Consider the following 26,311-nt stretch of genomic DNA (forward strand, 5'->3'; position numbering starts at 1 on the left):
TTTAACCAAACCTTCTTTCAAGATTAAGGTAATTTATTGCACAGCATACGCTGGAGCCGTTCGGGTATGATAGGATAGGAGGTTTATGATTATATATCTCCTGTCTGATGATTTTTACAGCAGAAAAAAGAATCGTAATTTGCCTAAGATCGTTATTTAGAGAACTGACTTAGTTCTCTAGCTCCGAGATAGAAAATTGTGTTTTTTAAGAAACTTAAAACGTGGTTCAGCAATCAGCATACTCCTGCTGTAACAAAGAACAGGCACGCACTTTTTCATTTTCAAAAGAGTTTCTATTCTATGAACGCAAGATGTAGGATGGAAGTTCACGTCATTTAATCCCCTGGTTAAACTGACTAGGCTATTAATTTAATGTCTAATTTGAACAGTTGTCTGCGGCATAATGATGTACCTATAATAAATATAATACTAACTAGTAATTTTTAGTATGCACTTGATTGTACTGGATAATATTTTATTGAATCTTAGCAAAGTAATTTCACATTGTGGCCAACGATTTTTATAAACATTTTTATCCTTAGAAAAAAAAAGAAATAAATCATATATTATATATATACCGTTTCTACTTATAAAATAAAGTCTCAGTCCAATTGAGGATTGTTTACCTGTACCAAAAAAATAAAATGACAGTGACATTTATTTTGACAGTTATGTATTGATTTAGTCTATTTTTTTCAGTTTTCAATTTTACCTTGATGAACTTAGAGTTTATTATAAAATTAAACCGATAAACATAAGCTGTAAAACTAAAAACGAGTGTGATTGTTATGCTTTTCGAAATATTTATATTATATTTTGTTTAGTCTTACTTCCTTTTACTGGAAAAGCAACCTGGTATGTAACTTAAAAAATTATATTATGTTCATAGTGGTTACAGTAATTACAAAATAACATATAAAATTACATTTAATTTTTAATAACCTGTATGGTAGTATTTAATTTATATAACTAAAACTGACATATATTAGCAAATATTTAAGAAATATTATATTAATTATTTTATAGATTTTAAATGTTATGCAATAGGAAGTAGGAACTTTTACTTATTTTTAGCCTTGTATGCCTAGGATTTACATTAAATATTGCACAATAATCTGTCATAATTCAAATCATTTTTGACTAAATTTACACTTGCTTAGACTTGGTTAATGTTTAAAGCTTCTTCATAAAACCTACAGCTGTTCATAATTTTTCAGGCAATGTCACATATTAACGATTTGATAGGTGTAGTCAGAGGTCTTCGCCATGTAATAGATGCGGGCTTAAAGTTACAACAGGAAAGTGCTAGACTAATCTGGATTAATTCTAGCCTAAAACAACCTCTCCAGAATTGTTCACTTAACCCAATCATAAATTACAAACCTAACCCAGACATAATCAATGATGCTTTTGGAAGAGCCGAGGTGGTTGTGCAGGGTATTAAACACTACATCACTATGAATAATTTAAATTCAAATGGTAATGTAGGAGATGCGTCAATGACCATGGATCCAAAATTGCAAGAAGACATTGATATGCTAAACAAACAGTTCAATGAAACATTTGAGAGCTTAAAGCAAGCGCAGAAGAAAATAGTCTCCAATGTTAATGTTCCTCCAGTTGAAGAACTTGCTAAACCAATAGATAAGATACAAACTGACAATGTTTTGGACAAAATACCAGCTGATGATAATGCCAACAAGACAAAGCCTTCCTATGAACCCACACCGCAGATGTTAAAACCATCTTCAACCAGTTCTGCTCCTAAACCGGTTGCAAGAAAGAAAATAAAGGTTTCAGTAAGTATTTTACTTATTTCTCTGTACTGAATTAAAGTGTTGTGTTGCTTTATGATCATGATGAATGTGGAAATCATTACATTATTGTTTAAAAATATTTTACTACTTATTATCACATTTTTTTATTTCTATTCACATAGCTAAGTGAGAATTCAAAGGAGCGTGTTGTGCCATCATCTCGTATTGGTAGAATGATATCCTTTGGCTCCCTTGCTGCGGGTCTCGGTGTGGGCACGGTGGCACAGTATGCTCGGAACACTATACAGTCTGTTACTGGAAAACCTGATGAATCTTCGAATATATTTTTGTCACCTGCCAATGCGGAAAGAATTGTAGACACACTGTGCAAAGTCAGAGGTAGGTTTCAATTTTTGTGGTTATCTTTTCTTATTGGTTCACACATGAGGATATCATTCATTGAGAAATACTGGTAAATTATCTTTCGTAGGTGCTGCTCTCAAACTGGGTCAGCTGCTGAGTATCCAAGATGAATCGATCATCCCTTCGGATCTCCAGAAAATATTTGACCGGGTCCGTCAGTCAGCGGATTTCATGCCTAAATGGCAAGTGGACAAAGTTATGAGCTCTCAGCTGGGAGAGAACTGGCGCAGTCTTATTCAGCACTTTGAAGAGCAACCCTTTGCTGCTGCCTCCATAGGTACACAGACTATATTGTATTTAATGCATTCAAATATGTATAATTTATATTGCAGCTTTAAATGAACAATATAATATTTTTCAAGGATATTGATGAAGGAATTTATTTTGTTCTTAATAATTAGGTCAAGTGCACTTAGCGGTTCTCCATAGTGGTCAAGAGGTGGCTATTAAAGTGCAGTATCCCGGCGTCGCGAAAGGCATTAACAGCGACATAGACAACCTTGTCGGCGTTCTTAAAGTAAGTATGACCTCATTATTACATATATAGAAATGGTTAGTCATCGTTTTACGTTATTGCATCATGGTATGTTTATTATAAGATAATCAGACTGCCTTCTTTCAACAAAATTTTGTTTTTGATAGTCCAAATATTGAGGATAGGTTATAGCTGTTTAAAATTAATCTAAGTCCCACTTGCAGAAGCAAGAAGTTTTGTCAACTGCGTGTTAATGCGCGCGAAGACCTATTTATATGAACTAAGTTGTGTTGCTAACTATTGGATTTATATACATACGTAAAGCTTTTTGAATTATTGTGCCATTTTGTCGGGTGTTTTAATAAATTAAAATATTGTAATTTACTTTAGTCTTATATGGGGAAACACTATTTTTCACAGGGTATACTACTATACCTATGGGATATACAACTGCACCGGTACCAAAATCTATTTTTTTTTAAAAGATATAGTATGAATTTACAGTTGTTAAATAGTTATTCATAATGTGTTCATTTCTTTAGTAAATACATTCACCCACGAACTGGCAAATACGCCACCTGATAATAAGATCGCCTATATACTTTGACACTGTAAGAAATATTAATATCCTACCTCATATCGCCATATCGTCACCAATCTTTTGAACCAACACGATATAGCCCTTGTGCCGATACAATAGCCCACTCAACCTTGAAACTGGAACTAAAAAAAAGACGCTTGCAAGTTGCACAAAGTCCTACCAACAAGAGATATTGGAGTTAGTGTATTATATAACGACCTTTAAACTGAAAGTGTCGGTTGAAATGTTTTTGATTGAAATATTGACTCTTATAGCTAAACGATCTGTTTTATTGAGTTCAAGTGAGACCGGAGATAGGGGTCAGTTTAAGTGCACTTTAGTATTGATAATTCGATAATCGACTCGGGATTGGCAACTATAGTCTGTGGGAAGGGGTATGAATACAAAAATAAAACACTTTACACTATACAAACTATGTATCGAGTAATGCCAGGCCTAAAGCTAGGTGTAGCTACCTTAGGAAGCACTCGTAGAATCGTTCGTGATTGTGCAAAATGCAAATAATCGTCTGTGCGTTACATTTATATTACGTGTTTCATGTACAATAAATAATATATTTTAAATATTTAATATCATATTTTAAGACTTTTCCTACTGCAATAAGTACATTAAGCCAGGTAACGTGATTTTATCGATCTATTTATATGGATTAAAACGATTTGTAAAAGACAGTATTTTCGACAGTACACTATAAATCTACGCCCAAGAGTCTATAAATGTGACAAAACTTAGAATCGGAAAAAATACTTTTAACTAATATAAACGCATGTTTGTTCGATGTTGGATTGGTTTAGTGTATTCTATCAGTTGAAATTCTATATAATAGCTAATAATAATACTGTTTAAACCAAAAGCAGAATGGACTGACATACCTGGGTAGGAAAAACGTCTAAAAAAAAAAAGTAAGATTAAAAATAACAAATTGTCTATGTCGGAATACTCTGCTTTATCTGCAATAATAATCAGTACTTAGACAACTAAATGAAACCAAGAATTCATAAGTGATAATTATACAGTATTTAATGTTACCGTGTTGTTGTTTTCTTTAGGTATGGAACATGTTTCCGAAGGGACTTTTCATCGACAATATAGTCGAGGTCGCTAAGAAGGAGTTGTCTTGGGAGGTGGACTACGTACGCGAGGCGGAGTGTACGAAGAAGTTCAAGCAGCTTCTGGCACCGTATCCTGAGTACTACGTACCGTCGGTTATAGGTAACGTCGATAGTTAGTAGTTAGTAGATTAGATGTCGTGTCTAAAAGTATTTTGCTTAAAAGAATACTTGATTATATTAATCCGTTTTTCATTTGCTGTTTTCGAAGTAAAAATCATTTAAAATCATTGAATTTTTTAATAACATTATCACCTATTTACATATTTATTTAGTAATCTAACAGCTTACATAACAATACCTTAGAATACCTTAGAATAGGACCGTTAAATCAGATGTTATGTTATTCGTAATCAAAATAAAAAGGGAATTCCTGGTAGTTTAAATATAGAAGACAGTTCTTAAAGTTGAACTATAGAAGTGAGTGAATGACGTTATTTAATATAACCATATGTTACCATAATGCTAGATTTGTATTTTGTAGAATTTGTAAATTCAAAATAAGTTTCTATTTTGTTTTCACCTTTTTGTAATCGTTTTTTGATATTTATAAGAGCTTATGTTATGTTAGATGAACTCTGCGCTCAAGAAGTGATAGCGACCGAACTGATCGACGGAACGCCGTTAGACAAGTTGTTTGACGCGGACTACGAGGTGCGATACGACATCGCTTACAAGATAATGCAGCTCTGCTTGAGGGAAATGTTCATACTGCGCTGCATGCAGACAGATCCGAACTGGGCGAACTTTTTCTATAACACGAATACGAAACAAGTAAGTTATATTTGTTATGTTTTAGATATTACGGTAGTAGTAGACTAGGAATATTTGGTTTTTTCAGTTGGCATTCTGACGCAGCGCTAACAAGTACATAACTTAATATGCAAATGTGTGAATGCGTTTTTCCAACGAGATATAAAAAGTCTGATCGGAATGGCATACGGCCACAAAAACAGCCTGTAAATTTCCCTCTGCTGGGCTAAGGTCTTATTTCCCTTTGAGGAGAAGGTTTGGAACATATTCCACCACGCTGTTCCAATGCGGGTTGGTTGATGTCTATGATCAAGCCATCTGTATTGTGAATCGCCGTTCGTGTGCTCTTCACCAGTTTACTAAAACAACTCTTCGCCGTCTACGGGGTAATAATACATGAGAATTTCCTTTTGATTTCATGTAATTTCCCAGTTGCAATAGGAACCAACGCGTGGGATACGCTTTTATACAAACAATTTTTCTAGTCGTAAATTTTATGAGGATAGACATCTCATAATCTTGCCCAGTGTCTCATTGAGTTGTGTGAAGGTTGGATGCGTTGTCATTTCCTTGATCTTGGAGAGATTCTGTCTTTCTTCGACAGCACAACGCCTCTTTATGGATTTTAGATGGAGATACTTTCATCAATATACTGGCATGTATATGCCTTCCTTAAACTCATCTTTGAGACTATTCCAGTGGCGGATTTACCAATAGGCTAAGTAGACTGGAGCCTAGGGCGGCAGATTTAGAGAGAAAAAAACTTAGGGGCGGCAAAAATTTAATAGCCTACTAGCCTACTAGCGGCAGATTTGTAAATCCGCCACTGGACTATTCGGTTTGGATTCTATAAATTTATCATTCTATTTACTTATTAATATATTTAATGATTATCATGCCGATATAATGAAGAGTTAGCAAATTGTTATGTGTATATATATCGCAAGGAAAATGTAATTACTAAAGCCAGTCCGCTTCAAAGTGAACCTTTTTAATATAATAGGAGCTGACAACCATCCCTTGCGTTTGATCGTAACTTAATTAAGTTCCAATTAGTGCCGCATCTCGCTTCCTATCGTATGTTATTCGATATCGTACTTATATTCGTTGATATAGTTGCTTTTGGTGGTAATGAATTCCTGGTTACAAATTTTTTGTGTTCTCTGTCTGAGTTCGATGACTCGGAAAACATATCCATGATTAGGTCTTCGGAAAGAATCGTGTCTGGTTTTGCGCGTGTACATTGGTCAACAGTAGTCTTTATTTGAAGTAATTGTCTTTATTTCTCCTTTTCTGTAAAATGTCTAATAAATTTATCATTCCTACGATTAGATTTTGTTTCACACTTTCTGTTACCTTAAAATCAAATCGTTCATAAAACTCATGTTATATTTCATATTCGTTAGGTGATTTTGTTGGACTTCGGCGCAACTCGTGAATATTCCAAAGAGTTCATGGACCAGTACATCGAAATAATTAAAGCGGCCTCAGAAAAAGACCGAGAAGCGATCTTGCACAAGTCTCGTGAAATGAAGTTCCTCACCGGATACGAGTCGAAGGTAAATATTTTCCCTTATTGTGCATTTTTCCTTATATTTTATTGGACCTTGTCTGCTTTACTTCCAACATTATTGATTGATGATGATGAAACATGATTATTTTAGTACAAAATTTCCGAAGAGTTTTTTATTTGAAATACATAAGCAGGCTGGCCTTTTGATGGTCACACTCAATTATCAACACTGTGCTTTTAAGAAATTAAGATGTCTCATACTGTTTACATTTTTTTAACATTAGTAATTAATTAACTTTATCGATTAGGTAATGGAGGAATCGCACGTCGATACAGTCTTGATAATGGGGGAAATTTTCACGAGCAAGGGATCTGGTGAATTCGACTTCGGCGCACAGAAGACAACGAGGCGCATCCAGGCCATAGCACCGACAATCCTAACGCACAGGCTGTGTCCGCCGCCGGAGGAAATATACTCGTTGCACAGAAAACTCTCCGGTGTCTTCCTACTCTGTTCGAAGCTGAAAGTTAAAATGAACTGCCGCGAAATGTTCCAGGAGATATATAATCAGTACAAAGCGAACGCAACTTACTAATCCATGTTTTACGTAGACTAATAAAATGACAATAGATAGTGTTAGTGGATGTATGGGAAATGGCTTCGTTTGTATACATTTTTAATATTTTTAACGATGTTTATACGTAATGATACCCCCAAAGAGCTTTATCAATCAGTGCGAGAAGGTTCGTTGATATGAACGGATTCGAAAATATTTTCTCCAAAAATTAAAGCCACGGAAAAGGGGGGGGGGATGTATCTTCTAATAAACATGTAGCTCAAGTGTACAATAACTTCTTATAAAAATTGTTAAATTAAATATTCTTGTAAAACTTTGTGTCACAATTTGTAAAATATTAATGTTTATATTTCTAACTACTCGAAGAGCTATATTTTGAAGGCTGTATAATGTACATTAAAGATTTAAAACGGCTAATATATCTATATTTCTTGATAAATATATGAATGTATTAACGATATATCATATTTAAGGTCTATGAAATGTATGTTGAAGTTGTATGTGGCGTCGCAATGTTTGGAAACTTAAAAAATAAATTGTAACATTAAAAGTTATTCAACAGAACAATAAATATTAAAAGTAATAATTTTATTAATATAATATATAATAAATTAGTCCGATCATTGAAAAATATTAATGTTAAGAAATTGTTGTCGGGCTCTAGTCCCATTGACTATTAACCTTATTAAAAATATTATAAATAATGTGTTAGTACGATTGATAAACCTGCGGGCTATACAGTAGCGGGCTATAAACTTATGTAAAATATAATACTGACTAAAAAATTTTTAACAGCTTTTTTCTGTTGATATTTTACTTGTAAGCTAATCTACCTCTTACATTATAAATTATTTTGAAAATAAATTATTTCATTTGTCTTTAACAATCTGGGTGTTTTATTGTTTCCATGACTGTACGGAGTTACTAAATTTATTAATGTTCAAATGATCAACGCTAATGGGACAAATAATTCAATACTGTTCATTGAAAAAAGATTTCTTTCATCGACTAGATATAAACATCTTTGTAACAGATAAATGATAATAAGCACAATCTAAGTTAGCCGACCCGAAGTCAATTGTACCGATTAACTAATTATATAAATCAATAATCGAGAGACATGCAGTGAAGGTGATAATAACACAATGTGTTTTCTCCAATGATATTCTAATAAACAGATATGTTATACCCATACTAAACAACAGAAAAAAGTGTTCCGCGCCGGGGACCGTTTATTTTACATTTCGTTACAAGTAAAAAGGATTGCTTGATAAAAACAATAAGTAAAAGGGATAACTAGATGTTTTAAATACGCAAAACGTATTACTACGTAATTATGATGTATTATAACGTATTACTACGTAAAACGACTTAAGGCAAACGTCCCAATTAGGACGTTTTCTAGTCTTCACTTTTTGCGCGTTAGTGACATATCTGTTTACTAGAACATCATTGGTTTTCTCATTTTAAGAAACGGATACAATTTACTGACCATTTATATAAGTCCAATATCTATCTATTTTGAATTGAAGAGATATTCTTTTATGACAAAAGTTCTGAAATATCGAAATTCAAGTTGATAAAATCTTAGAAATGGATGTATTTTTTGAGACACAATAAAACACGATAGCATGAGTATTTAAATATATTTAAATTCATTCAGTAGCGTTTCCAGTACTTAGGCTATAGTGATCTAATTTGATTTATTTGTTATCTCTAAAGAAATGCAACACTTAATCTATATTATATTCGTATTCAATGTTAATTTATTACAAACAACATGATTGTATTTCATTAACAGTACTTTTGAGTTACATTTTAATGAAATTGTCTACAGAATACATTTTCCTCTGTCAAAACATATCAAGTGAATACATAATAGGTACGCAGTGGAACATTGTAACAAAGCCAAAGGTTTATATAGAGCAAACGATGACGTTTCTTATAATTTAGATTACATATAACAACGGAAATGTGTATAAAGTAATCTTTAAATATAATTAACAAAAACCTTTCATTCCGAAGATAACGGTACAATCATATCGATCATAATATTCTAATAATAATAATCAGATTCTCCTACACAATAAACATGTTATAAAACATTAATGAAACAGTTTTTGGTACGACGAACAGGTTTTTACCTAATTGTGGCTAATACGCACTAATTTAAACATATTTTGTATAAGTAACAACTAACATTAATCTAATATAATAAAATGGTTAAGTGTGTAAGTATCGGTTACAAAACAACTTCTCATAATTGATGTATTTTATAATATTCATACACTTCCCCTTAAAATCTATTTGAAAAAACCATCTACTATTCGATATATGGTCTATAGATCATTTTTATGTAGGTAGGGATAATAAAAAACTAAAATAATGTTTTGTTCCAAAGAGTTTTTATAAACATCATTGACAAAACTTTTTTTTTTTAATGAAAAATAATCCCTGTTGCCTAAACTTACTGCTTTAACTGTATTGAATTTTTCAGCAGCTAAACAGCCTAAACAAATGTGGCGTAAACGGTAAAATGTAAATTTAATAACAATTGGGAAATATTTCAACTCATTAGGTACATTTATATATTCAACTTGTGTTGACAAGTTCTGAAACCAAATAGCCAGACAGATGAAATTAATTAAAACCCTTTAGTACCCAACGAATCTTTTCAAAACCTGACTTCCTTGATAATTTACTAGAAATTTGAAAGTATTTTTCTTTTATTAAATTATATTGTAAGACCTTATTGCAAGTGAAATATTTTAAATTAAATTTTACCACAAACATTTCAATAATTGTGTTCGGTTATATGTTACAATCATAAGTTAAGCCGGACATAAACCTAACTATGTCCAGCTTTGTAATCATCAGGTGCAAGAATAAAAAAAAGAATATTCAAGTGATGCTCCACGCTTTTAAAAAAAAACATTAGTTAGGCCAATTTATTTCATATCATAGTTATATTTAAGATGAATCTGACGATAAATTTACGCATCTTATTTTATTAGTTCAATTACAAATAACACTTAAAAAGCTTTTTATACATTTTCAATTTTTAACGATTACTTCTTAGAGATCCATTCAATGTGTGACGCCATACCAAATTTATTTGAGTAAGGTTGATATATTTTGTACTCGGTCGGAATTATTTGAACAAATTGTCTTTGATGAACCAATCATACACGACCAACACGGAAACCTACTCAATTTTCTATCCAAATGACCTAGATGATGCGTCAGCTTAGTATTAGTAAGAATACAAGGTACTTTATTAGCTAAATATATACAAGAGTTCTACATTTAATTACGTGACCGCTTCTCAAACCACCGTAAATGATTTTTCTAATAAAAGAACATATTTCGTATCCAATTCAAGCACTTTTTTTTGAGATAAATAAACAACATTTTCATTTTATATCTTCAACTAACAATTGACTTATATATATTTATTAGGTATATATGTTACATAATTATGTGCGTAATTTATTAGGTGTAAGTATGTTGTTATATCTCTGTCAAAAAAAGTTTAAACATTCGATCAATAGACCAATATGTAATTGTAGTTTATATGATACTAACGAGAGAAAAATACAAACACACGCTCGCGCGCTGTGGGACGTGCAAAAGAACACTATAAGTTTTATTATCATTATTATAAATAATAAACTATAAAAGAGATATTTTTATTCAGATACATTTTACATGAGGTATTGGAGAAATTATAAATATATCAACAATTAGAACTAAGTTCATTAAAAATTAAAAATAAATCTTTAAAAACCTATTTTTATTTCATTGTAAATTGAGCTGTTCTTTAAGAATAATTTATTGAGAAACGGTCAGTTCATGAAGGGAAATAGTGCCCTAAACAAGATTATCTATTATGAAATAAATTATCAAACATAGGAAACGAATACAGACCGAATGTCATAAATAAATCAAAAGTGATATCTACGAAGGCATGGTTACTAGTTAGATTGTTATTTTTCAGTCAAAGCAATAGGCCTAGGCATTGGATTCTTTAAGATCGGTGAGCCTCGCTAGTTGTGCTGGCTCAAGTTCGTCAGGGATAGAAGCCCGGCCGGCACGAGGAGCCGCAGGAGGGGATTGAGGGGCGGTGGGGGGACCCGAAGCCACAGAGGCTCCCGTCGACTCACCCTCAGAAGCCGTCGAACTTGAGGCTGGGTGCGGTGCAGAGTCGGCATGCCCCTCTTCAGAATCGCGTAAACAGACAGCAGTCTGTTCGGAGAGAGATGATTCTTCGTCGTCGTTGTCTTCTACGCGTTCCGGTTCCTCTGGCTGTGAGTCGGGCTGCACATCGGGCTCGGGTTCGGGATGGGACTCCGGCGGGGGAAAGGGTTGTTCGGGCTCTTCTATCATCGGTGTAGCGGCCGTGATTACAATTTGTGCTACGCCGAGCCCACAGTCCTCGCTTGTGATTTCAACTTGTGGTGGCGCAGGTTTCGGCTGTGGTACGGGAGGCAACTCCTCCACCTCCTGAAAATGATGATATATGTATTAGGAGAAGTTTCAAATGATCATGTGTTTTACATAACTTTTTACAAATTTTAGTTTTTTTGGACATTTCTTTCACGTCATAATTTATGGTCTATTGACATTTTTAAATCTTCCAATTGAAATTGAGCTTTAGATTCGTATCGTATGTAATTTCAATAAATTACTTCTAGTGGAACTTCATGCATAAAGCCGACATGCTGATGATAATATGATTTCGAGTTATGTCGGACGCTACGGTAAATATACAGTTCAGCTAATGATTATAATAAAAGGTAGATGTGCATATCTATTGAATATAGAGACAAAAAAATTATTATCTTATTCACAAGTTATAACAGGTAATATATATTTAAGATATACACAACTAACGGACTTATTTTGTAAAAACATATTTTATATACACACAAGCACTGCTACCCACACTGCCCACAGCGAAAGCAAAGCTCAACAGCTTAAAACTGACCTTTACCTCACGATCGGCCACAAATATCTTTAATTAACGTATAAATAGCACCTGGAGAAAGAAGATACATCGACTTTATTGCCTAATTAACGGGTGACTGCTTTATAAGCAGCTGTTCTAATAAACATTAATATTTCTCTAAATGCCAATGCTCTGCCAATCATGTATGTATGTAGGTTGTTATCTTCCCGTATTACGTGTAATACTTACATTGTAAATGCACTATACATAAAATGATCTAAGAAATGGTAATATGTAGTCCAAAAAAAGATAATAGTTCGAGATCGTTCCATGAGGCTGCTCCAGCGCGAAGTCAGGACACCATCTGTCACGTGCGATTTTGCTTACGATGTTTTCCTTTTCAATCATAATATAAATTACTAACGCATTTAAACACATGAAAAGCTTTGAACCCGCGTTCTATCCCTTGGGTCTTTTCGGTTCTCATTATGTCATTGTTCGCTTTATTTGTCTAATTTGTATATTTAAGAAAATGTAATAATATTTTTCTATGAGTTCAATTTGAAAATAATTTTTATTAATAAAATAATAATTAGAGACTCTGTGCCCGATCGCTTTAATTCAAAGATAAAGTCTCATTATACTAGAGGCATCTACAAGCTTTAACTGTCACTTTCTGGCGAGGAGCCATAACAAAGCCATCCTAGACATAATAACGATGTAATAGTGTTGTAATTAAAAGCCAAACCTCCTCCTCAAACATTTCACCGACAACCTCATCGACTGAAGCATGAAAAAAAATTCGTACAAAATTAATGCATATCGATATATCATTTATCTGTTATAGTATAAGTCTTGTGATTTGATTTTACGTATGTTTCCAATTATTTATGCAGGTTCAAATAAAATAAACACATTTCGATTGACTCAACCAATTCCTCTTAAAAACAACAATAACTTCTAACTCATTTTTATTTTTATTGTTTTGCCTTTTTTATAATATAAAATTTATAATTTGAGTATCTTTTAGCGCGAAAATCATTATCTTTTTAAGTTTACTTACCAACGATGGTGATGGGTGGGGCGACCGAAGGTTCTGGGGCAACGAATTGTGTATCATATTGTTCATGTTGGTTCCTACTAAGTTCTAGGTTAAAGCTGAAGTCGGGTTGGCTGTCCATGGAGTCACCCATGTCGGCCGGTGGAGGTGGTGGCGGGTCCGCAGGAGGAGCAGCACTCTTAGTATTGTTGTTCTCATTGAAGATCACTGGCAGCGTCCAAGGATAGCGGCAAATAATTCAACGATCGGGTTTGCTCAAGGATATCTCAAAGTGTGCGAAACATTTTGTCAAAAAGACAAGAAAAGCTATAGTATTTTAGCTATAGCAGAGAAGTGATAACTTACGAACGAGTTTCGCGTATTTAGTTGGTTAAGGCGTAAAGGCTCAGGCTCAGGCAAGACGAAGAAGATGTACAAAAGTTAGAAATATATTTAAGCTGACGTTTCATTGTACACATTTAAACAAAAATTTAAAATTGCTGTGACTGTGTAATTTTGCGCAAGGAAAACGTAAATTTAGAAATGCCGAAAGTTCAACCGTGTAAGTACAAGAGGTGCGTGGATATTCTTTCAAATACCATAACTATCCTTATTTTCCTCTCTTTTAGTAATGTACGTACTTTATACTCAATCACTCTATTTACTGAAATATCCCAAACAAAAATGTTCGTTTAGCTATAATGATCGTGCAAATTTTCATGCATTTATGCCGATGTTGGATGGACCTAAAATAGTTAGCGCTTTACTTATTACCTAACAAAATCTAGATATGATTATAAACGTGCCATACGTTAAAGTTAACAAAATGTTATTACCATGCTAATTGGGAATGAAAACCACAACCAATAACCCAATCAGCCAAAAGCTATCTATCGTGTGATGAACCGCGTTTTTATGGCGACTATTTTTCTTTACATTACAAACAAATACGATTAACTGCGTAACAAGACACCAGCATATAAAATCCGCACTCAGACAACTTCACTTATGACCTCACAAAGATGTTTGACGTTACAATTTTAGGCCTAACATTTCTTGTTAAGCGAATGAAGTTGCCAAGGTACGAAATAAGTGCAAAGAAGGAAAGAAAAATTAAAATATAAAAAGTTTTAAAATATGTACATAGCAATTTTTCACTTACTTTCTTCGTTAAATCCGGCAGAAGGTGATTCAGGCGGTGAAGCGAACACGGGTGGAGCCGAGTCAGGTGGAGTCCAATCATCATCAACACCACTAAGCGGCTCTCCGTTCTAAATTGGACCAAATTTATTATTTGCCTAATTATATAATATTTTAAGCGTGTAGTTGTGTTTATTTCACTATAAGGACTATTTCAGGCCAGGCAACCTGCATTTTATAAACAGTTTCGATGAAGTAGTTACTCACGATGTTACTACTGTGATAAAATATAACAAATATTTTAATGACAATTAATCGCATATTGCATACCTCATCACATTCTTCGACTATAAGCGATGGGAAGTTACCAATCACTCCGTTAGCTTCACCACGCCACCAACCATCGTCTACGCCATGAGCATCCCGTGAAACGATGCGGATTATCTAGGCAAATATATATAATTAGTTTTGTTACAAAATCGCGATTTAAAAATGCCAAATTATAATCGATTATTTATACCTGTCCTTCTTCCAGATTTAATTCGTCTGAAGCTTCGGCGTCATAATCGTATAATGAGAAACAATATCCAAGTGTTGGCAATGATTCGGGCTTTACTTCCGGCTCCACTTTTGGAGGTTCCTCAGCTTTCGGTTCCACTTTAGGTTCCTCAGGCTTAGCAACCGGTGCAGATATTACTGATATTTGATCAGGAGATTGTACAACATCAGCATCTTCTCCTTCAACTGTATAGTCCACAGACGAGAAAGATATTTGCGTAACCAAACCCGGGGCGCTCGTTGGCTAAAATATCAATATTTACTTTAATTCAATTTTGCCAAAACATATTACGTTTTTATATAAAAAAAGATCAACCTGTTCTCGCTCAACATCAAGATAGTTGTGAGGCACGTATCCTTCTTCACCACGATAGTTACGCGCCCGAAGCCAACCATCACCATCTCCTTCACCGACTACCTCCAGTTGTTCGTTCTCAATAATTGACAATTCATCAGGATTTTGAGCCTTAAAGCATACAAGTAATAATCAAAAAAAGTTAAAACGTTTTTTTAAAACTGCTTTAAAGCCGTGAGATATTAATTCAAATATTATTTAATAATTAACTTACAGTATAAGAATACAAAGCAGTACACTTGTATAGCGAAGGGGCCGGTGGTTCCGCAGTTTGTGGAGGAGTAGACTCAGCCTCTGGTTCACCCCAATTCACTTGAGTAGGATCATCCCAACCAACAGTTAATTGTTCAATACGCATACGTTCTTCTTCCAATGCAGCTATAAAAATAAAAGCATAAATTAACTAATGAGGAAACTTAATCTGTTCAGGAACTTTATCTTAGTTCATGATTTCTTTTTAACCGACTTCAAAAAAAGGAGGAGGTTCTCAATTCGTCGGGGCCTTTTCTTTTTTTTTTTTTTTTTTTTTTATTAAGTACCGTCAACGTCTTCATCCTGTTCATCTTCATGTTGTGAGCCAGATGTTGTACGTTGATGTCCTCCAGAAGTGCTAGCGACAGCGGAAGTAGTTGGTGCCTCTCCTTCGGTATTATCACTATCATAGAATGAGTCTGAGCTTGGTTGATCCTAGATACACATTATTAAGGTTAATAAAATCTTTGTCATCTAAAACAATGGAAATATTAAAATTTGGACTAGAACTTACAGCTGCACCTGACGCATCGGTACGAACACTAAGTAGACTGCTACTGCGTGGTAAAGTTTCTTGAACGGCAAGCAAATCAATTTCTTTAAGCCATTCATCTACAGCGGCACCGCTGGCACGCAGGCATTCTAGCCTAGCCTCATACTTCGCTTTAGATGTCTCCGATCGTCGAATGTTAGATCTCAATTCATCCATGCGGACTTCAAGCTCAGGACCATTCGGGTCATTGGGATCAACCTATTTGTTAAATTGATTACTGTCGTTTTTGAGTAAATAGAATTTAATGTATTTGTTAATATTTTTAATGTATATACCTTTTGTCCGGCATCCCGCATTGCTTGGTAAAGATTTAGTTTACGTGTAGCATCTCTGACTAGAGCCGTCTCTCTGACAATTCTTGTTGCCCATCTACGAGCTTCTTGTGCAAGAGTCTGAGTTACCGATTCGTGCTCCATAGTGACGGCGTCAATCGGATCATTATCACATGGCTCAAAATCATACTACATATAATGAAAAATGTTAATTAGTAAACAGTCAATATTTAGTAAAACAAGAAAGAGGAAAGAAATACATACCTGGATGTGCTGTTTCAACACTGGATAATATAAATAGAGACATTGCAGATTGTATTCACGTGTAAGCTGTTGAGCTTGATCTCTGATTTTTCCGAATGAGTGTTGAGTGGCTGAACAAGTAAGTAGCTCAGTTCGTCCCATCAGGGTGAGGAATTCGGAAACCTTCTCGTACACAGATGATTCCATGCTTTGCATGCATGTTTGTAATTCGACCAAGAAATATCGATTCTGTATAAAATAACACATATTTTATATAAATCCGTAACATATTTTTTTATATCTAAAATCTATCTATATCTATAAAGATTTACATACTTGATGAGCATTCGCAGCGGCGATACTAAGAAGGTAATCATTTCTCGCACCAGTTGACTTTTCTTCCAGTTGGTCTCGGCGAGACGATACCTTCGCACTATTCTTTTGCAATGAAGTTATCGATTGAAAGAACGAACCTTTTTTCTTTTTTAATCTGTTACAAAAATTGTTAACATCATATTTTATGAAGAGTTCAATAATGTTTTCACCTATACTCACGAACAATGTAACAAGTTGTTGATAATTTTAAATAACATAGTTAATCAGTTAATTCCGCCTATATACATATACATATACATCATACACATATAGCGATGACGTTGATCAATTTTTTTTGTATAATACGCGCAATTTATTATTACAACCCGGAGTGAAGTATTAAATATTTTCGTAGTAATATTCGTCAAAATTCTATATAACCAAAATTCTATATTTCCAAAAATACGACTACCTATATGGTGGAATAAATCGTATCTAAAAACTGCCTACATAAGAACGCTCGGATAGAAAGAAATAATCTAGTCGAAAAATGTGAAAGCTGACACCGTCGAAAATAAATATGAAAAGGCGGCTCAAAGAGATTACATAGCTAGCCCATCGGGCATACAGTGTCCAGAAACAGTTCAAACGTCCACGGATCATATACGGACGTCGTTTGAAGGGAATAAAAAATATACAAATGCTAATACTTTCGTCACTGGATCCATACTAGGTCAATAAACATCATAAAGACTTTAAAGAACAAATCGTGTATGGCAGATACGAACGCTACAGAAAAACGATGTCAGTGGTTTTTTTCTAGACACAGTTTGTTCTTTTTTCTATATACATTCTGGACAAAGTTTCATAAAACTTTGGTAACGTTCGTGAATATAATGAATAATTTTAGAAAATGAAATTAAACATTTCTTTGCCTCTACGCCAACATTATTAAGATTAAAATTTTTATACTTCATGATTTTACAAACATAAAAGTGAATAGGGAAAATAAACATATAATATATCCAATATATTTATCGAAATATTGTTAACACTTACTTTTCTTCGATGTCCTTAGCCTTGTCTCTGACATCGTGAGCAGTGTGCTCTTCGTCGAAGTACAGTTTTTTGGTCTTATCCACATCCAAAACGGTTAACTGCAGCTCTTTATGTGCTTGTGCCAGCGAATCGGTGCACTATTGAAAAGAAATCGAAAATAAAAAACCGAATTATCACTCTGGCATACACAATCGATTTTAGATCTGGATTCCAGAAAATGTAGATTCACCGAACTTGCTATATAAAAAAAAGTAAAAGGTTTCTCTGGAAAAGGAACGATGTAATTATAAGCATACAATTCTAATAAAAACGATCGATATATTTGATTTATAAATATGAAAATGACAAAAAAACGCTGACTTCCTTTCACCTGTTCTTCTCAAATCAGGATGGTTCTTCTTCAAGATGGTGGTAGCGTTTACTTCACCTATCGAGAAATAAGTTTAATATATAAGCATTAAACTTACATCTTGGTAGTCGAAGTAAAAACTGTATAAAATTTATATAAAACACATGAATACAAATTTATTTAAATATACTGTCGAAGCAAAGATGAGTTTCATTCACCAGTTCTTCTCAAATCCGGATGTTTTCGTCTTCATGTTGGTGGCCTTGGCCTCTGGCCTCAACGTCGACCACCGGTAAATAAAAGTTAAAAAACTTATTTATCGGTAAAATTATGAAGCAACAAATTTGAAGTAAACACTCCAAAAATATTAAGAATAAATATACATAGATATAAATGACATAGGGCTATATCTATTATCCGTATATTATGTTAATGTCGCCGCGGCCACATTTTAGGGATTACTCGGATAGGATATGCCTAGCAAATGCCTAAAAGTAGCGTTCAAGCTTCATATCAAATGTTATCATCAAATTCGTTCAGTGGTTCGATCCTGTTTAATTCAGTTTTCATCAATAGTGTGATTTAAGAAGAAAATATGTATGTATAAGCCTCCTTCCTAGCTGGAAAGAGACAGGAATATTTCTATTTATGTTTGACTGTCTCAGACAGACAGATAAGAGTTACTTTCTCATTTAAATTATCAGTATATATATAAGAAATAGCATTACAACATATAATAATTCATAAATTAGTTTTAACAAAATTTCAGTTTATTTATAATAAAGCAGATTCTTTAAATTTAATTATTTTTTCTTAAAAAAAAAATACCCACTTAATTATTTGTTAATTCAAATTAATTCCCAAGTAATTCTAAATAATATTAGGTATATTGACTTGTCAATCGCAATATTGCATATTTCCTAATCCGTGTGTAAAATTCTTTACGAACAGGAATAATGCTTTCAATATAATTGGGATTCATGTGTCAAAGCGAAATGCACTCCCATCACAAAAAGCCAGACAAAGAGATTTTCTACGCGCTTTGATATCGCATAACATCGAGTGGCATAGGTTAAGCTTGTTTTATTGCTTTTCGCTCCTGTTCTGATGTATTCATTAAAATGTCCCTTATTAATTTCTATTTCAATTTCTCAATCCCTTTTCAGAAAGTTTTGACGCTATAATAAAATTGAATGCATCGTGTAAAATGTTTGAAACTTCGAATTGTATTTTACTTTTGGAAATTTGTAGGTATGCTTTATACAAAGTTTATTTGATGCACTGTTTGTTACTCGTTACACTGTTTGTAAAAATAATAATGAAAGAGCACCCCCACTATGTGAGGTGGTGAAGTGACAGAAACATTGCGGGCCGGAGGCTTAACTCCGTGGCCATGGCGTCTTCGCAAGGAACTGCGCATCTTCGGAACGATCCTGCTGGCCTTTAAAGCTTCATAATTTACGCATGTAATGAAGAAGAATTTCTTTTCTTTAAAGAATTGACTTGTGAGATCGGAAGCTGAGCATCGATGATGTGTCAGTACTGTGACGTGGATGGGATCATGTATTAGCATATGCTTTCAACGTTTGATTTTTTATTTTGTATCGTGTGGAACGTGTAGTGTAACGAGACTGTTTTCTGATTCGCGAGACCGGACGGGAATGTCCTACGAGCAATCTTGTCGGCGTAGCTCTACAGGGCGTTGGCGTAGGGAACCGTAGCTTATTTCTGTAAGACCGTTATGATCCAGAAGTAGAAGGCGGAGCAAAAACCGATGAGGGACGATTATGCCCGGCAGTAAGATGTTGGTAGTAGTTGTGCTAGATGCTTGTTGCTAAAAAATTGGGTTCTGTGAATGCGTCAGTTAGGGGCCTCACATGTCTTTTGTAAGAAAACCTTGAGCAGGACGGCTAACGGTTTATTGTTGTTGTGTACTGCAACACGAGGCCACGTGCGAGGAGTTCGTGGAGGTAAGACCTCCGACTGCCATGAGCTGAGATTATCTAGAATAGAGTAGCACGAGCTAGAATGCACTTAGGTCAAGTCATCAAGCTTGTCTTCTAGAAGGGACGTTTATTTCGCGTACAACCATGCGAATAGATGAAGCAGACAACCGGTGCCAGGATGATTTTAATTTTAGTGTTCTTTTGATTACAAAAAAATAAAAATCCTGTTAGCCAAAAAAATACCAACGTAGTGCCTTAATTAATTGGCCTTAAATCGATTCGTATTGATCTGAACTTTAATCTCTGCTGTGACACATGAGCAATCAATCATACACTGAAATGCTCGCCAGCTCCGTTATTAATGTCTAACGTATCATTTTCAAATTGGTTTACTAATTTAAATTAGCTGAATTCATATAGATACATCTCTGAAAATATGGTGAAAATAAAACTGTGTAGGTATATAACTCAATAAACAATCAAATGTTTTATTGCTCTACAATTTATTTTGATATTATTTCTTGCATTTATTTTATGTACATCGCCATTGATAATTCCACGGTTTATTCAAACAACGTAGGTAATAATTAGATACTATTGACACGATACCTCAAATTACACCAACCACATGCAACCTATAACTGTACACAATAGTGTGGTAAAACCATAATTCAAATGGACGGGTACGGTTACCTGGATAAATATTTATTCATTGCATTTGTTTCACTTTTTTTATTACCTTTGTCTTAATGCCATATATTATTATTAATCGCATTCAGCTCATGCGTAATTTAAATCTAGTAATAAAAAGAAAAAACAACAGATTTTCTGATATTAGTAATATCATTTTTGACAATACGTAAAAGATATAATGGTGTGATTTAATGCAGTAATATTGATAGATTTAGGTTTCACAAAAATGTAGTTGATTTTTATCATTGTGAAGCAACGTACAAGTATCCCTTGCAGTTGTTATTGTTCTTTTCATTATTTCAAAGGGTTATTGTAATTAATAATTTTGTTATTATATATACTCAATACGTGACATCGGTTGATATATTCTTCATTCCTAAATAAAATAATTACTCTTTCAGTTTTAATTTACATTAAACTTTGTAGTAATAACTTTCTTTAAGTAATGTTCATATTCTATTATGTAGTAGGTAGAAATTAGCCATATCATTTTATTTAATTTCAAAAGTGTTATATGTGTAGTTACGTTTTGAGTGATTGAGGTAGTACTGTGGTCACCAGCGCAATTCTTCTATAATTATAATTATTAAATCAGTTTCACACTGAATAATATTTATTAAAAGAGCGTGTAACTAGCCTTGTGGTTTAATAGAAACGTTACACCGGGGACGCCGCCACACGCAAATACCTATATGTTCAATAACTACATATAGTACAAGACAACTTAAATTTAGCATCGGCAAAATTCGTATCCGAATTAATTACGCTAGTCCCAATTATCAATATTTATTTCGTTTGTGAATATGATCTTTACACAAACGTAATAACTTGTAATATTATGTGACCTAATATATTCGTCGATCTACATGTACTTGTTTTCTCGGGTTGAACTGACGCGAGAATCTATAGCGACGAATAGCACCGAATGACGCGATAGGGAGATATTTCTATTGGTTGTATAAATAGTCAGTAATCGGTTTTATTGAATTTGCTGATGCTACATCTTTGTGAATCGTATTATACATATATGACAAAAGTAACCTACAAATTACTGATTAACAATAAATATATTAAATTATTTGTTTCAAATCATTTGTTGTTACGATCAACAGTATTAAAGAACATATCGTTCGACTGTAAAATTGTACACGTTTATTTCTGTTTCCATGTAGTTCCAACATCCAAGTAATGAGTGTAATTTCCACTTTGATATCGTTATTAATTATTTATTTACAATGCTTCTTTCAACGCGAAGTCTTAATGAGGTATTAATTATAGTAAAACAAATTGAAATGTTGTTTACATGAATGCTACAAAGGACATTTTAATAAATTGTATATCATGTACTTAAATTATATTTTATATATTTCCGTATATAATTTTAGACGTCACGAACTAACCGCACTGCAAATCATTTGCAAATGTTTCTTGTATATATTTCATATATAGCTTGACATGCAAATGATCTCAATATTTAATCAAAAGACATCGAGCAATATGTGATAGCAGTTGTTAATGAACTGAAATGTGTTTTATTTTACGAATTTGGTTGATGGACGACCTGATGGCAAGTCCTCATCACTGCTCATGGATATCGGCACTGTCAGAAATATTAACCAATCTTTACATCCCAATCCTTCCTATCCTTCAGTTTTTTTTGTCTTCATCATTTATAAGCTTAAAGTCACGCTGTAAATGCTACGGAAAAAATAATATGCGGTATTTCGATAAGTGAGCGATTTCTTAACAACGAAGACTAAATAACGTGGTTTACAAAATTAACGCCTTGATCGTGTATTTAAAATTAGGGCTAATAACAAAAGAAAAACATTAATTGACAATAATAATACAACATTCACAATTATATCTATCTATCTATATATTTTATACAATCCTAACAATGAACCTAGTATTGCACGGGTAGAAAATGCTCCATTATCACTTGCGGTCGTACCGCACGTGATTGGTTTTCGAATGCATAGAGAACAAACACAAGAATACTGATTACCTCGCTATTAATTTTTAAAGTGAGACATGTTATGTTTAAGTAAGAATTACATTGCAAAATTACCTTTTTTGCAACGTTGAGCTTATGCTGTCGAAGACCCTTGGCCTCATCAGCAATCTGCTGCTGAAAAACCTCGACAGCAGCCAACCTCGCCCGAGCCAGCTTTTCATTTTCCTCCAGCACGGTACGCCAAACATTCCACATGTTCCTACATGTTATAACATTCATGTAATAAATGATACTACAATAATAAAATTGTTACTTAAATACCATCTGAATATTAAATATTAAAATTCGCAAGTCGCTACATCATATTATATATAGTATACCTACGTACATATTAAAAAGCAAATTTAATAATGTAAAGCAGTATGCAGTTGAGAGTAGTATTGCTAAAAATGAGAAGTTTCTATGTAACGTAACACAATTTCAAACTAAAATTCAAATATGATTCGCAGAGTCACGTGGCGTTGCTGCATTTTATTTTTACACTTTATTTTCGCATTGTCAGTCAAAGCTATTCGTACTAAAGTAAAATTGTTCAATGAAAATTTGCTTTCAAAAATGTTTTTAATTTAAAATATTTTGATCGGACTGAGAAGTTCCGCTGATGCACAGTTCTGGTACACGGCATCGTTCGAGGTACGATTAGTGTGTGGTCCGCAACCCGAACCCTGATATTATTAGCATCGTAACTAAAATTAATAACAAAAGTTTTTCTAACACATTTTCTTTGTTACAAATTGTATTTCACTATAAGCTAATAAAAATATTTTCACTCGACAAAAATAGTTTTCTTTTATAATAACTAATGAATGGCTTTCCGACAGATGATAAGAAAACAAAGGTGCCTTTTGAAACATACTCTAAGATCATGTAACAAAACGTCGTCGTGGGCGACATCATGCCCTAGCTATTCGATTAAAAATAATATCCTTTTACTGAAGCGTCAACTTCAATTACCGCTACGGTATGTGGGTGTTAATAAATGACGTATAAACACACATTACATTATGCATAAACCTAAGACGAGGGTGGCACAATAACGACTTTAGAAATTTATCACAACACTTAAGAAAATGTTGTATATAATGTTTCATTTCATATTAAAAAAACAGGCTATTATTATATACATAATAATATCTTTACATAGTATAAAATGTTTTTTTAATAGATAGGGTGATTCGAGTGGAAGGTTTTTTTATATAATATATGGACAATATAATAATGAAATGCTGACTATTTTAGAAGTTTGTAGTGTGATGTCGTAAATAAACAAATTCTGTAGTATATTTAGTATCAGCTTTACACCCGTGCGAAGCCGGGGCGGGCCGCTGGTAATGTATAAAAGTGACTTTTCTTCTTGACGTATTGTAATGTGGTAAGTTTAAGCATCAAAGGATGCATTTAATTACCGAGCTCTATTGTACCAACGTAGTCGATTCCACTAAAAAACTTTATTCAAAATTCAAATAACACGACATTAAAGAAAAATAGAAAACTAATAAATTACTTGATTGAAACCAATTATTGATCAATATTGTAATTTAAAAGCAGTATAATAAAAATGAAAATGTTTATAATGTAAATGTATCATGACATGAAAATGGTGGTGAAATAAAGATTGATACAATGTGGTTTTTCGTATTTAAAACACAGCTTTGAAATAATAATGTTGACAGTACCTTATGATTAATATAATTACAAGTCCGTATTATATGATATCGGCAAATCACATATTTATAGTTACATACTAATGTACAGTCAGAGTAAGAAAAATTTCGTCAGTTTTTAAATTAATTCCTTTATCAAGTCTTATACTCTTACTACCTTTCGAATCTAAATATCAAATCATTGCGACGCAATATGTCATTCTCGATCGGTAAAGCAGATTATCGCCAATACTCAGCATACGAAAATAGATCTTAAGGTGACGAACTTTAACCTTACCCCGACTGTACATACATAGCAACAGCATAGCAATAAGATATATACTTATTATAATACTAACCATTTTTCCTCTGCGCCATCGACTTTTAGATCGGGAATGTTTGGTATCTTCTTGTTCAGATAAGCTGATGATATTTTCAACAAAGCCTAGAACAAAGAATTACATTCAGTTAAAGTAGCAGAACCCTGAAAATATAAAACATCATACGCTATAGTGAAACATATACCTACGCTAAGCAATATCACAAAATTCGGTGGTAGAACAAAGCCAGCCTGAATAGGTACCGCCCAATCATGACATATTCTTTTGCCGAACAACAATACTAGTATTATTATGTTCCTATAATGTAGCTGCACACACATCTCAGTACCGATGGTTAGATGCACATTGACGATATAACAACGACGACGATGTGACATTAATATTTCTTACTTTAAGTCAACTGCCATGGGCACTGGTAGGTACTTATCATCAGGCATATGATTAAGATGCTCTTAATTAGCTCGCAGAGACCTCCAAGGGAATTAAAGTTTTACAAGTATCAAAACACAATAGATCTATCAACTCCAAAACGGTACGCCCCTCAACGTAAAATTAATTATTTTTTAATAAAAAACACTTAAAAATATAATGCAACTTTTGTTTTTGATGTCTTTATCCTTAGTCGTCTCATACTAATGTACGCTGGACTAGGAGTGCTTACTTAACTCGTATCCTTAAGTGCTATGAGAGCTGGCAGCAAGTGGCTGTGACACTCCTTAAACATCGAAATCACAAATCACTAGAGGAGTGCAGTGGATATAGGGGTATATCTTTATGAAAGTCGCTGGTTAATTAAATTATTGCCGGAAGCTTAGACCTTATATCCAATATTCCAGCGTCGACTTAATGATGTATCGTGGATATTGTGCGTATGTTACCAACCTTAAATTATTGAATTTCCTATTTCAATATTAACCAGTATGATCTGCTATGATAATTTCAAATTCAAATTAATGTAATAATAGGTAGCTATGTCATTTCTTGGAAAAAAAACGGATGATTTTTTGTGTCGTTCGATTTGATTTGGATATTTCACTTATTTAGTAATTGTGAAAAAAAAAAATATTGAGCATTAGTTTCGAATTCTATGTTCGTCTTGGCATATTAGAAATATATACAGCACGCAATAACAACGAGTGTATGGTTGTCCATTTACGAAGGGTGCGTTTTATTTTGATCAATTATTTGATTTCTACTGAGTAAAAGAACACTGAGGTTCTCTTAAAAAAAGTACTGGTGGTATTTATACGTAAAGATAAAATTGAACTGCAGATTACCTGGAATTATTTTAACTCATGAACCTTATGCAAGCATCGAGCTAATAAAGCTCTGCACTGATCAGTTAAAGTTAAAATGCCAGCTAGTCATGATTAAACAAC

At 33.5% G+C, this 26,311-nt stretch overlaps 2 protein-coding genes across 6 annotated transcripts in view; one reads left to right on the plus strand and one right to left on the minus strand.

The window, feature by feature from the left end:
• Nucleotides 1-681: 681 nt before the first annotated feature.
• On the plus strand, nucleotides 682-8,095 carry LOC124543107 (atypical kinase COQ8B, mitochondrial). Of its 2 annotated transcripts, none has more exons than XM_047121158.1 (9): nucleotides 682-855; nucleotides 1,218-1,799; nucleotides 1,940-2,156; nucleotides 2,248-2,457; nucleotides 2,582-2,697; nucleotides 4,306-4,468; nucleotides 4,937-5,139; nucleotides 6,525-6,677; nucleotides 6,940-8,095. In XM_047121158.1, exons 2-9 carry the CDS (start codon nucleotides 1,221-1,223, stop codon nucleotides 7,225-7,227), a joined length of 1,929 nt encoding a protein of 642 aa, XP_046977114.1. In that variant the 5' UTR covers nucleotides 682-855; nucleotides 1,218-1,220; the 3' UTR covers nucleotides 7,228-8,095. The 2 variants fall into 2 exon arrangements, with proteins under 2 accessions (XP_046977114.1, XP_046977115.1); XM_047121159.1 differs by having other exon boundaries at nucleotides 1,489-1,799.
• A 743-nt stretch (nucleotides 8,096-8,838) lies between these two features.
• The window catches only part of LOC124543182 (protein nervous wreck), a 32,749-nt gene continuing 15,276 nt past the window's right edge, over nucleotides 8,839-26,311 (minus strand). For 3 of the 4 annotated variants that reach the window (XM_047121264.1, XM_047121262.1, XM_047121263.1), the window contains 16 exons: nucleotides 24,951-25,036; nucleotides 23,003-23,147; nucleotides 17,944-18,080; nucleotides 16,906-17,059; nucleotides 16,591-16,818; nucleotides 16,330-16,515; nucleotides 16,016-16,252; nucleotides 15,789-15,936; nucleotides 15,464-15,627; nucleotides 15,211-15,360; nucleotides 14,857-15,138; nucleotides 14,667-14,780; nucleotides 14,359-14,467; nucleotides 13,221-13,424; nucleotides 12,906-12,940; nucleotides 8,839-11,712 (listed from right to left, as the gene is read on the minus strand). In XM_047121264.1, the coding sequence (XP_046977220.1) occupies nucleotides 11,221-11,712; nucleotides 12,906-12,940; nucleotides 13,221-13,424; nucleotides 14,359-14,467; nucleotides 14,667-14,780; nucleotides 14,857-15,138; nucleotides 15,211-15,360; nucleotides 15,464-15,627; nucleotides 15,789-15,936; nucleotides 16,016-16,252; nucleotides 16,330-16,515; nucleotides 16,591-16,818; nucleotides 16,906-17,059; nucleotides 17,944-18,080; nucleotides 23,003-23,147; nucleotides 24,951-25,036 (2,871 nt within the window). In that variant the 3' untranslated portion in view covers nucleotides 8,839-11,220. The remainder of the gene's footprint in view (nucleotides 11,713-12,905; nucleotides 12,941-13,220; nucleotides 13,425-14,358; nucleotides 14,468-14,666; nucleotides 14,781-14,856; nucleotides 15,139-15,210; nucleotides 15,361-15,463; nucleotides 15,628-15,788; nucleotides 15,937-16,015; nucleotides 16,253-16,329; nucleotides 16,516-16,590; nucleotides 16,819-16,905; nucleotides 17,060-17,943; nucleotides 18,081-23,002; nucleotides 23,148-24,950; nucleotides 25,037-26,311) is intronic. The other variant, XM_047121265.1, reaches the window with a different exon arrangement.

The sequence above is a fragment of the Vanessa cardui genome, chromosome Z, assembly GCF_905220365.1.
Source record: "Vanessa cardui chromosome Z, ilVanCard2.1, whole genome shotgun sequence".
NCBI lineage: Eukaryota > Metazoa > Arthropoda > Insecta > Lepidoptera > Nymphalidae > Vanessa > Vanessa cardui.

Coding starts and splice junctions, on each gene's coding strand:
- LOC124543107 (XM_047121158.1), top strand. CDS start 1,221: ATGTCACATATTAACGATTTGATAGGTGTAGTCAGAGGTCTTCGCCAT. Junction 5,140..6,524: donor ATAACACGAATACGAAACAA/GTAAGTTATATT, acceptor CATATTCGTTAG/GTGATTTTGTTGGACTTCGG. Junction 6,678..6,939: donor TCACCGGATACGAGTCGAAG/GTAAATATTTTC, acceptor TTTATCGATTAG/GTAATGGAGGAATCGCACGT.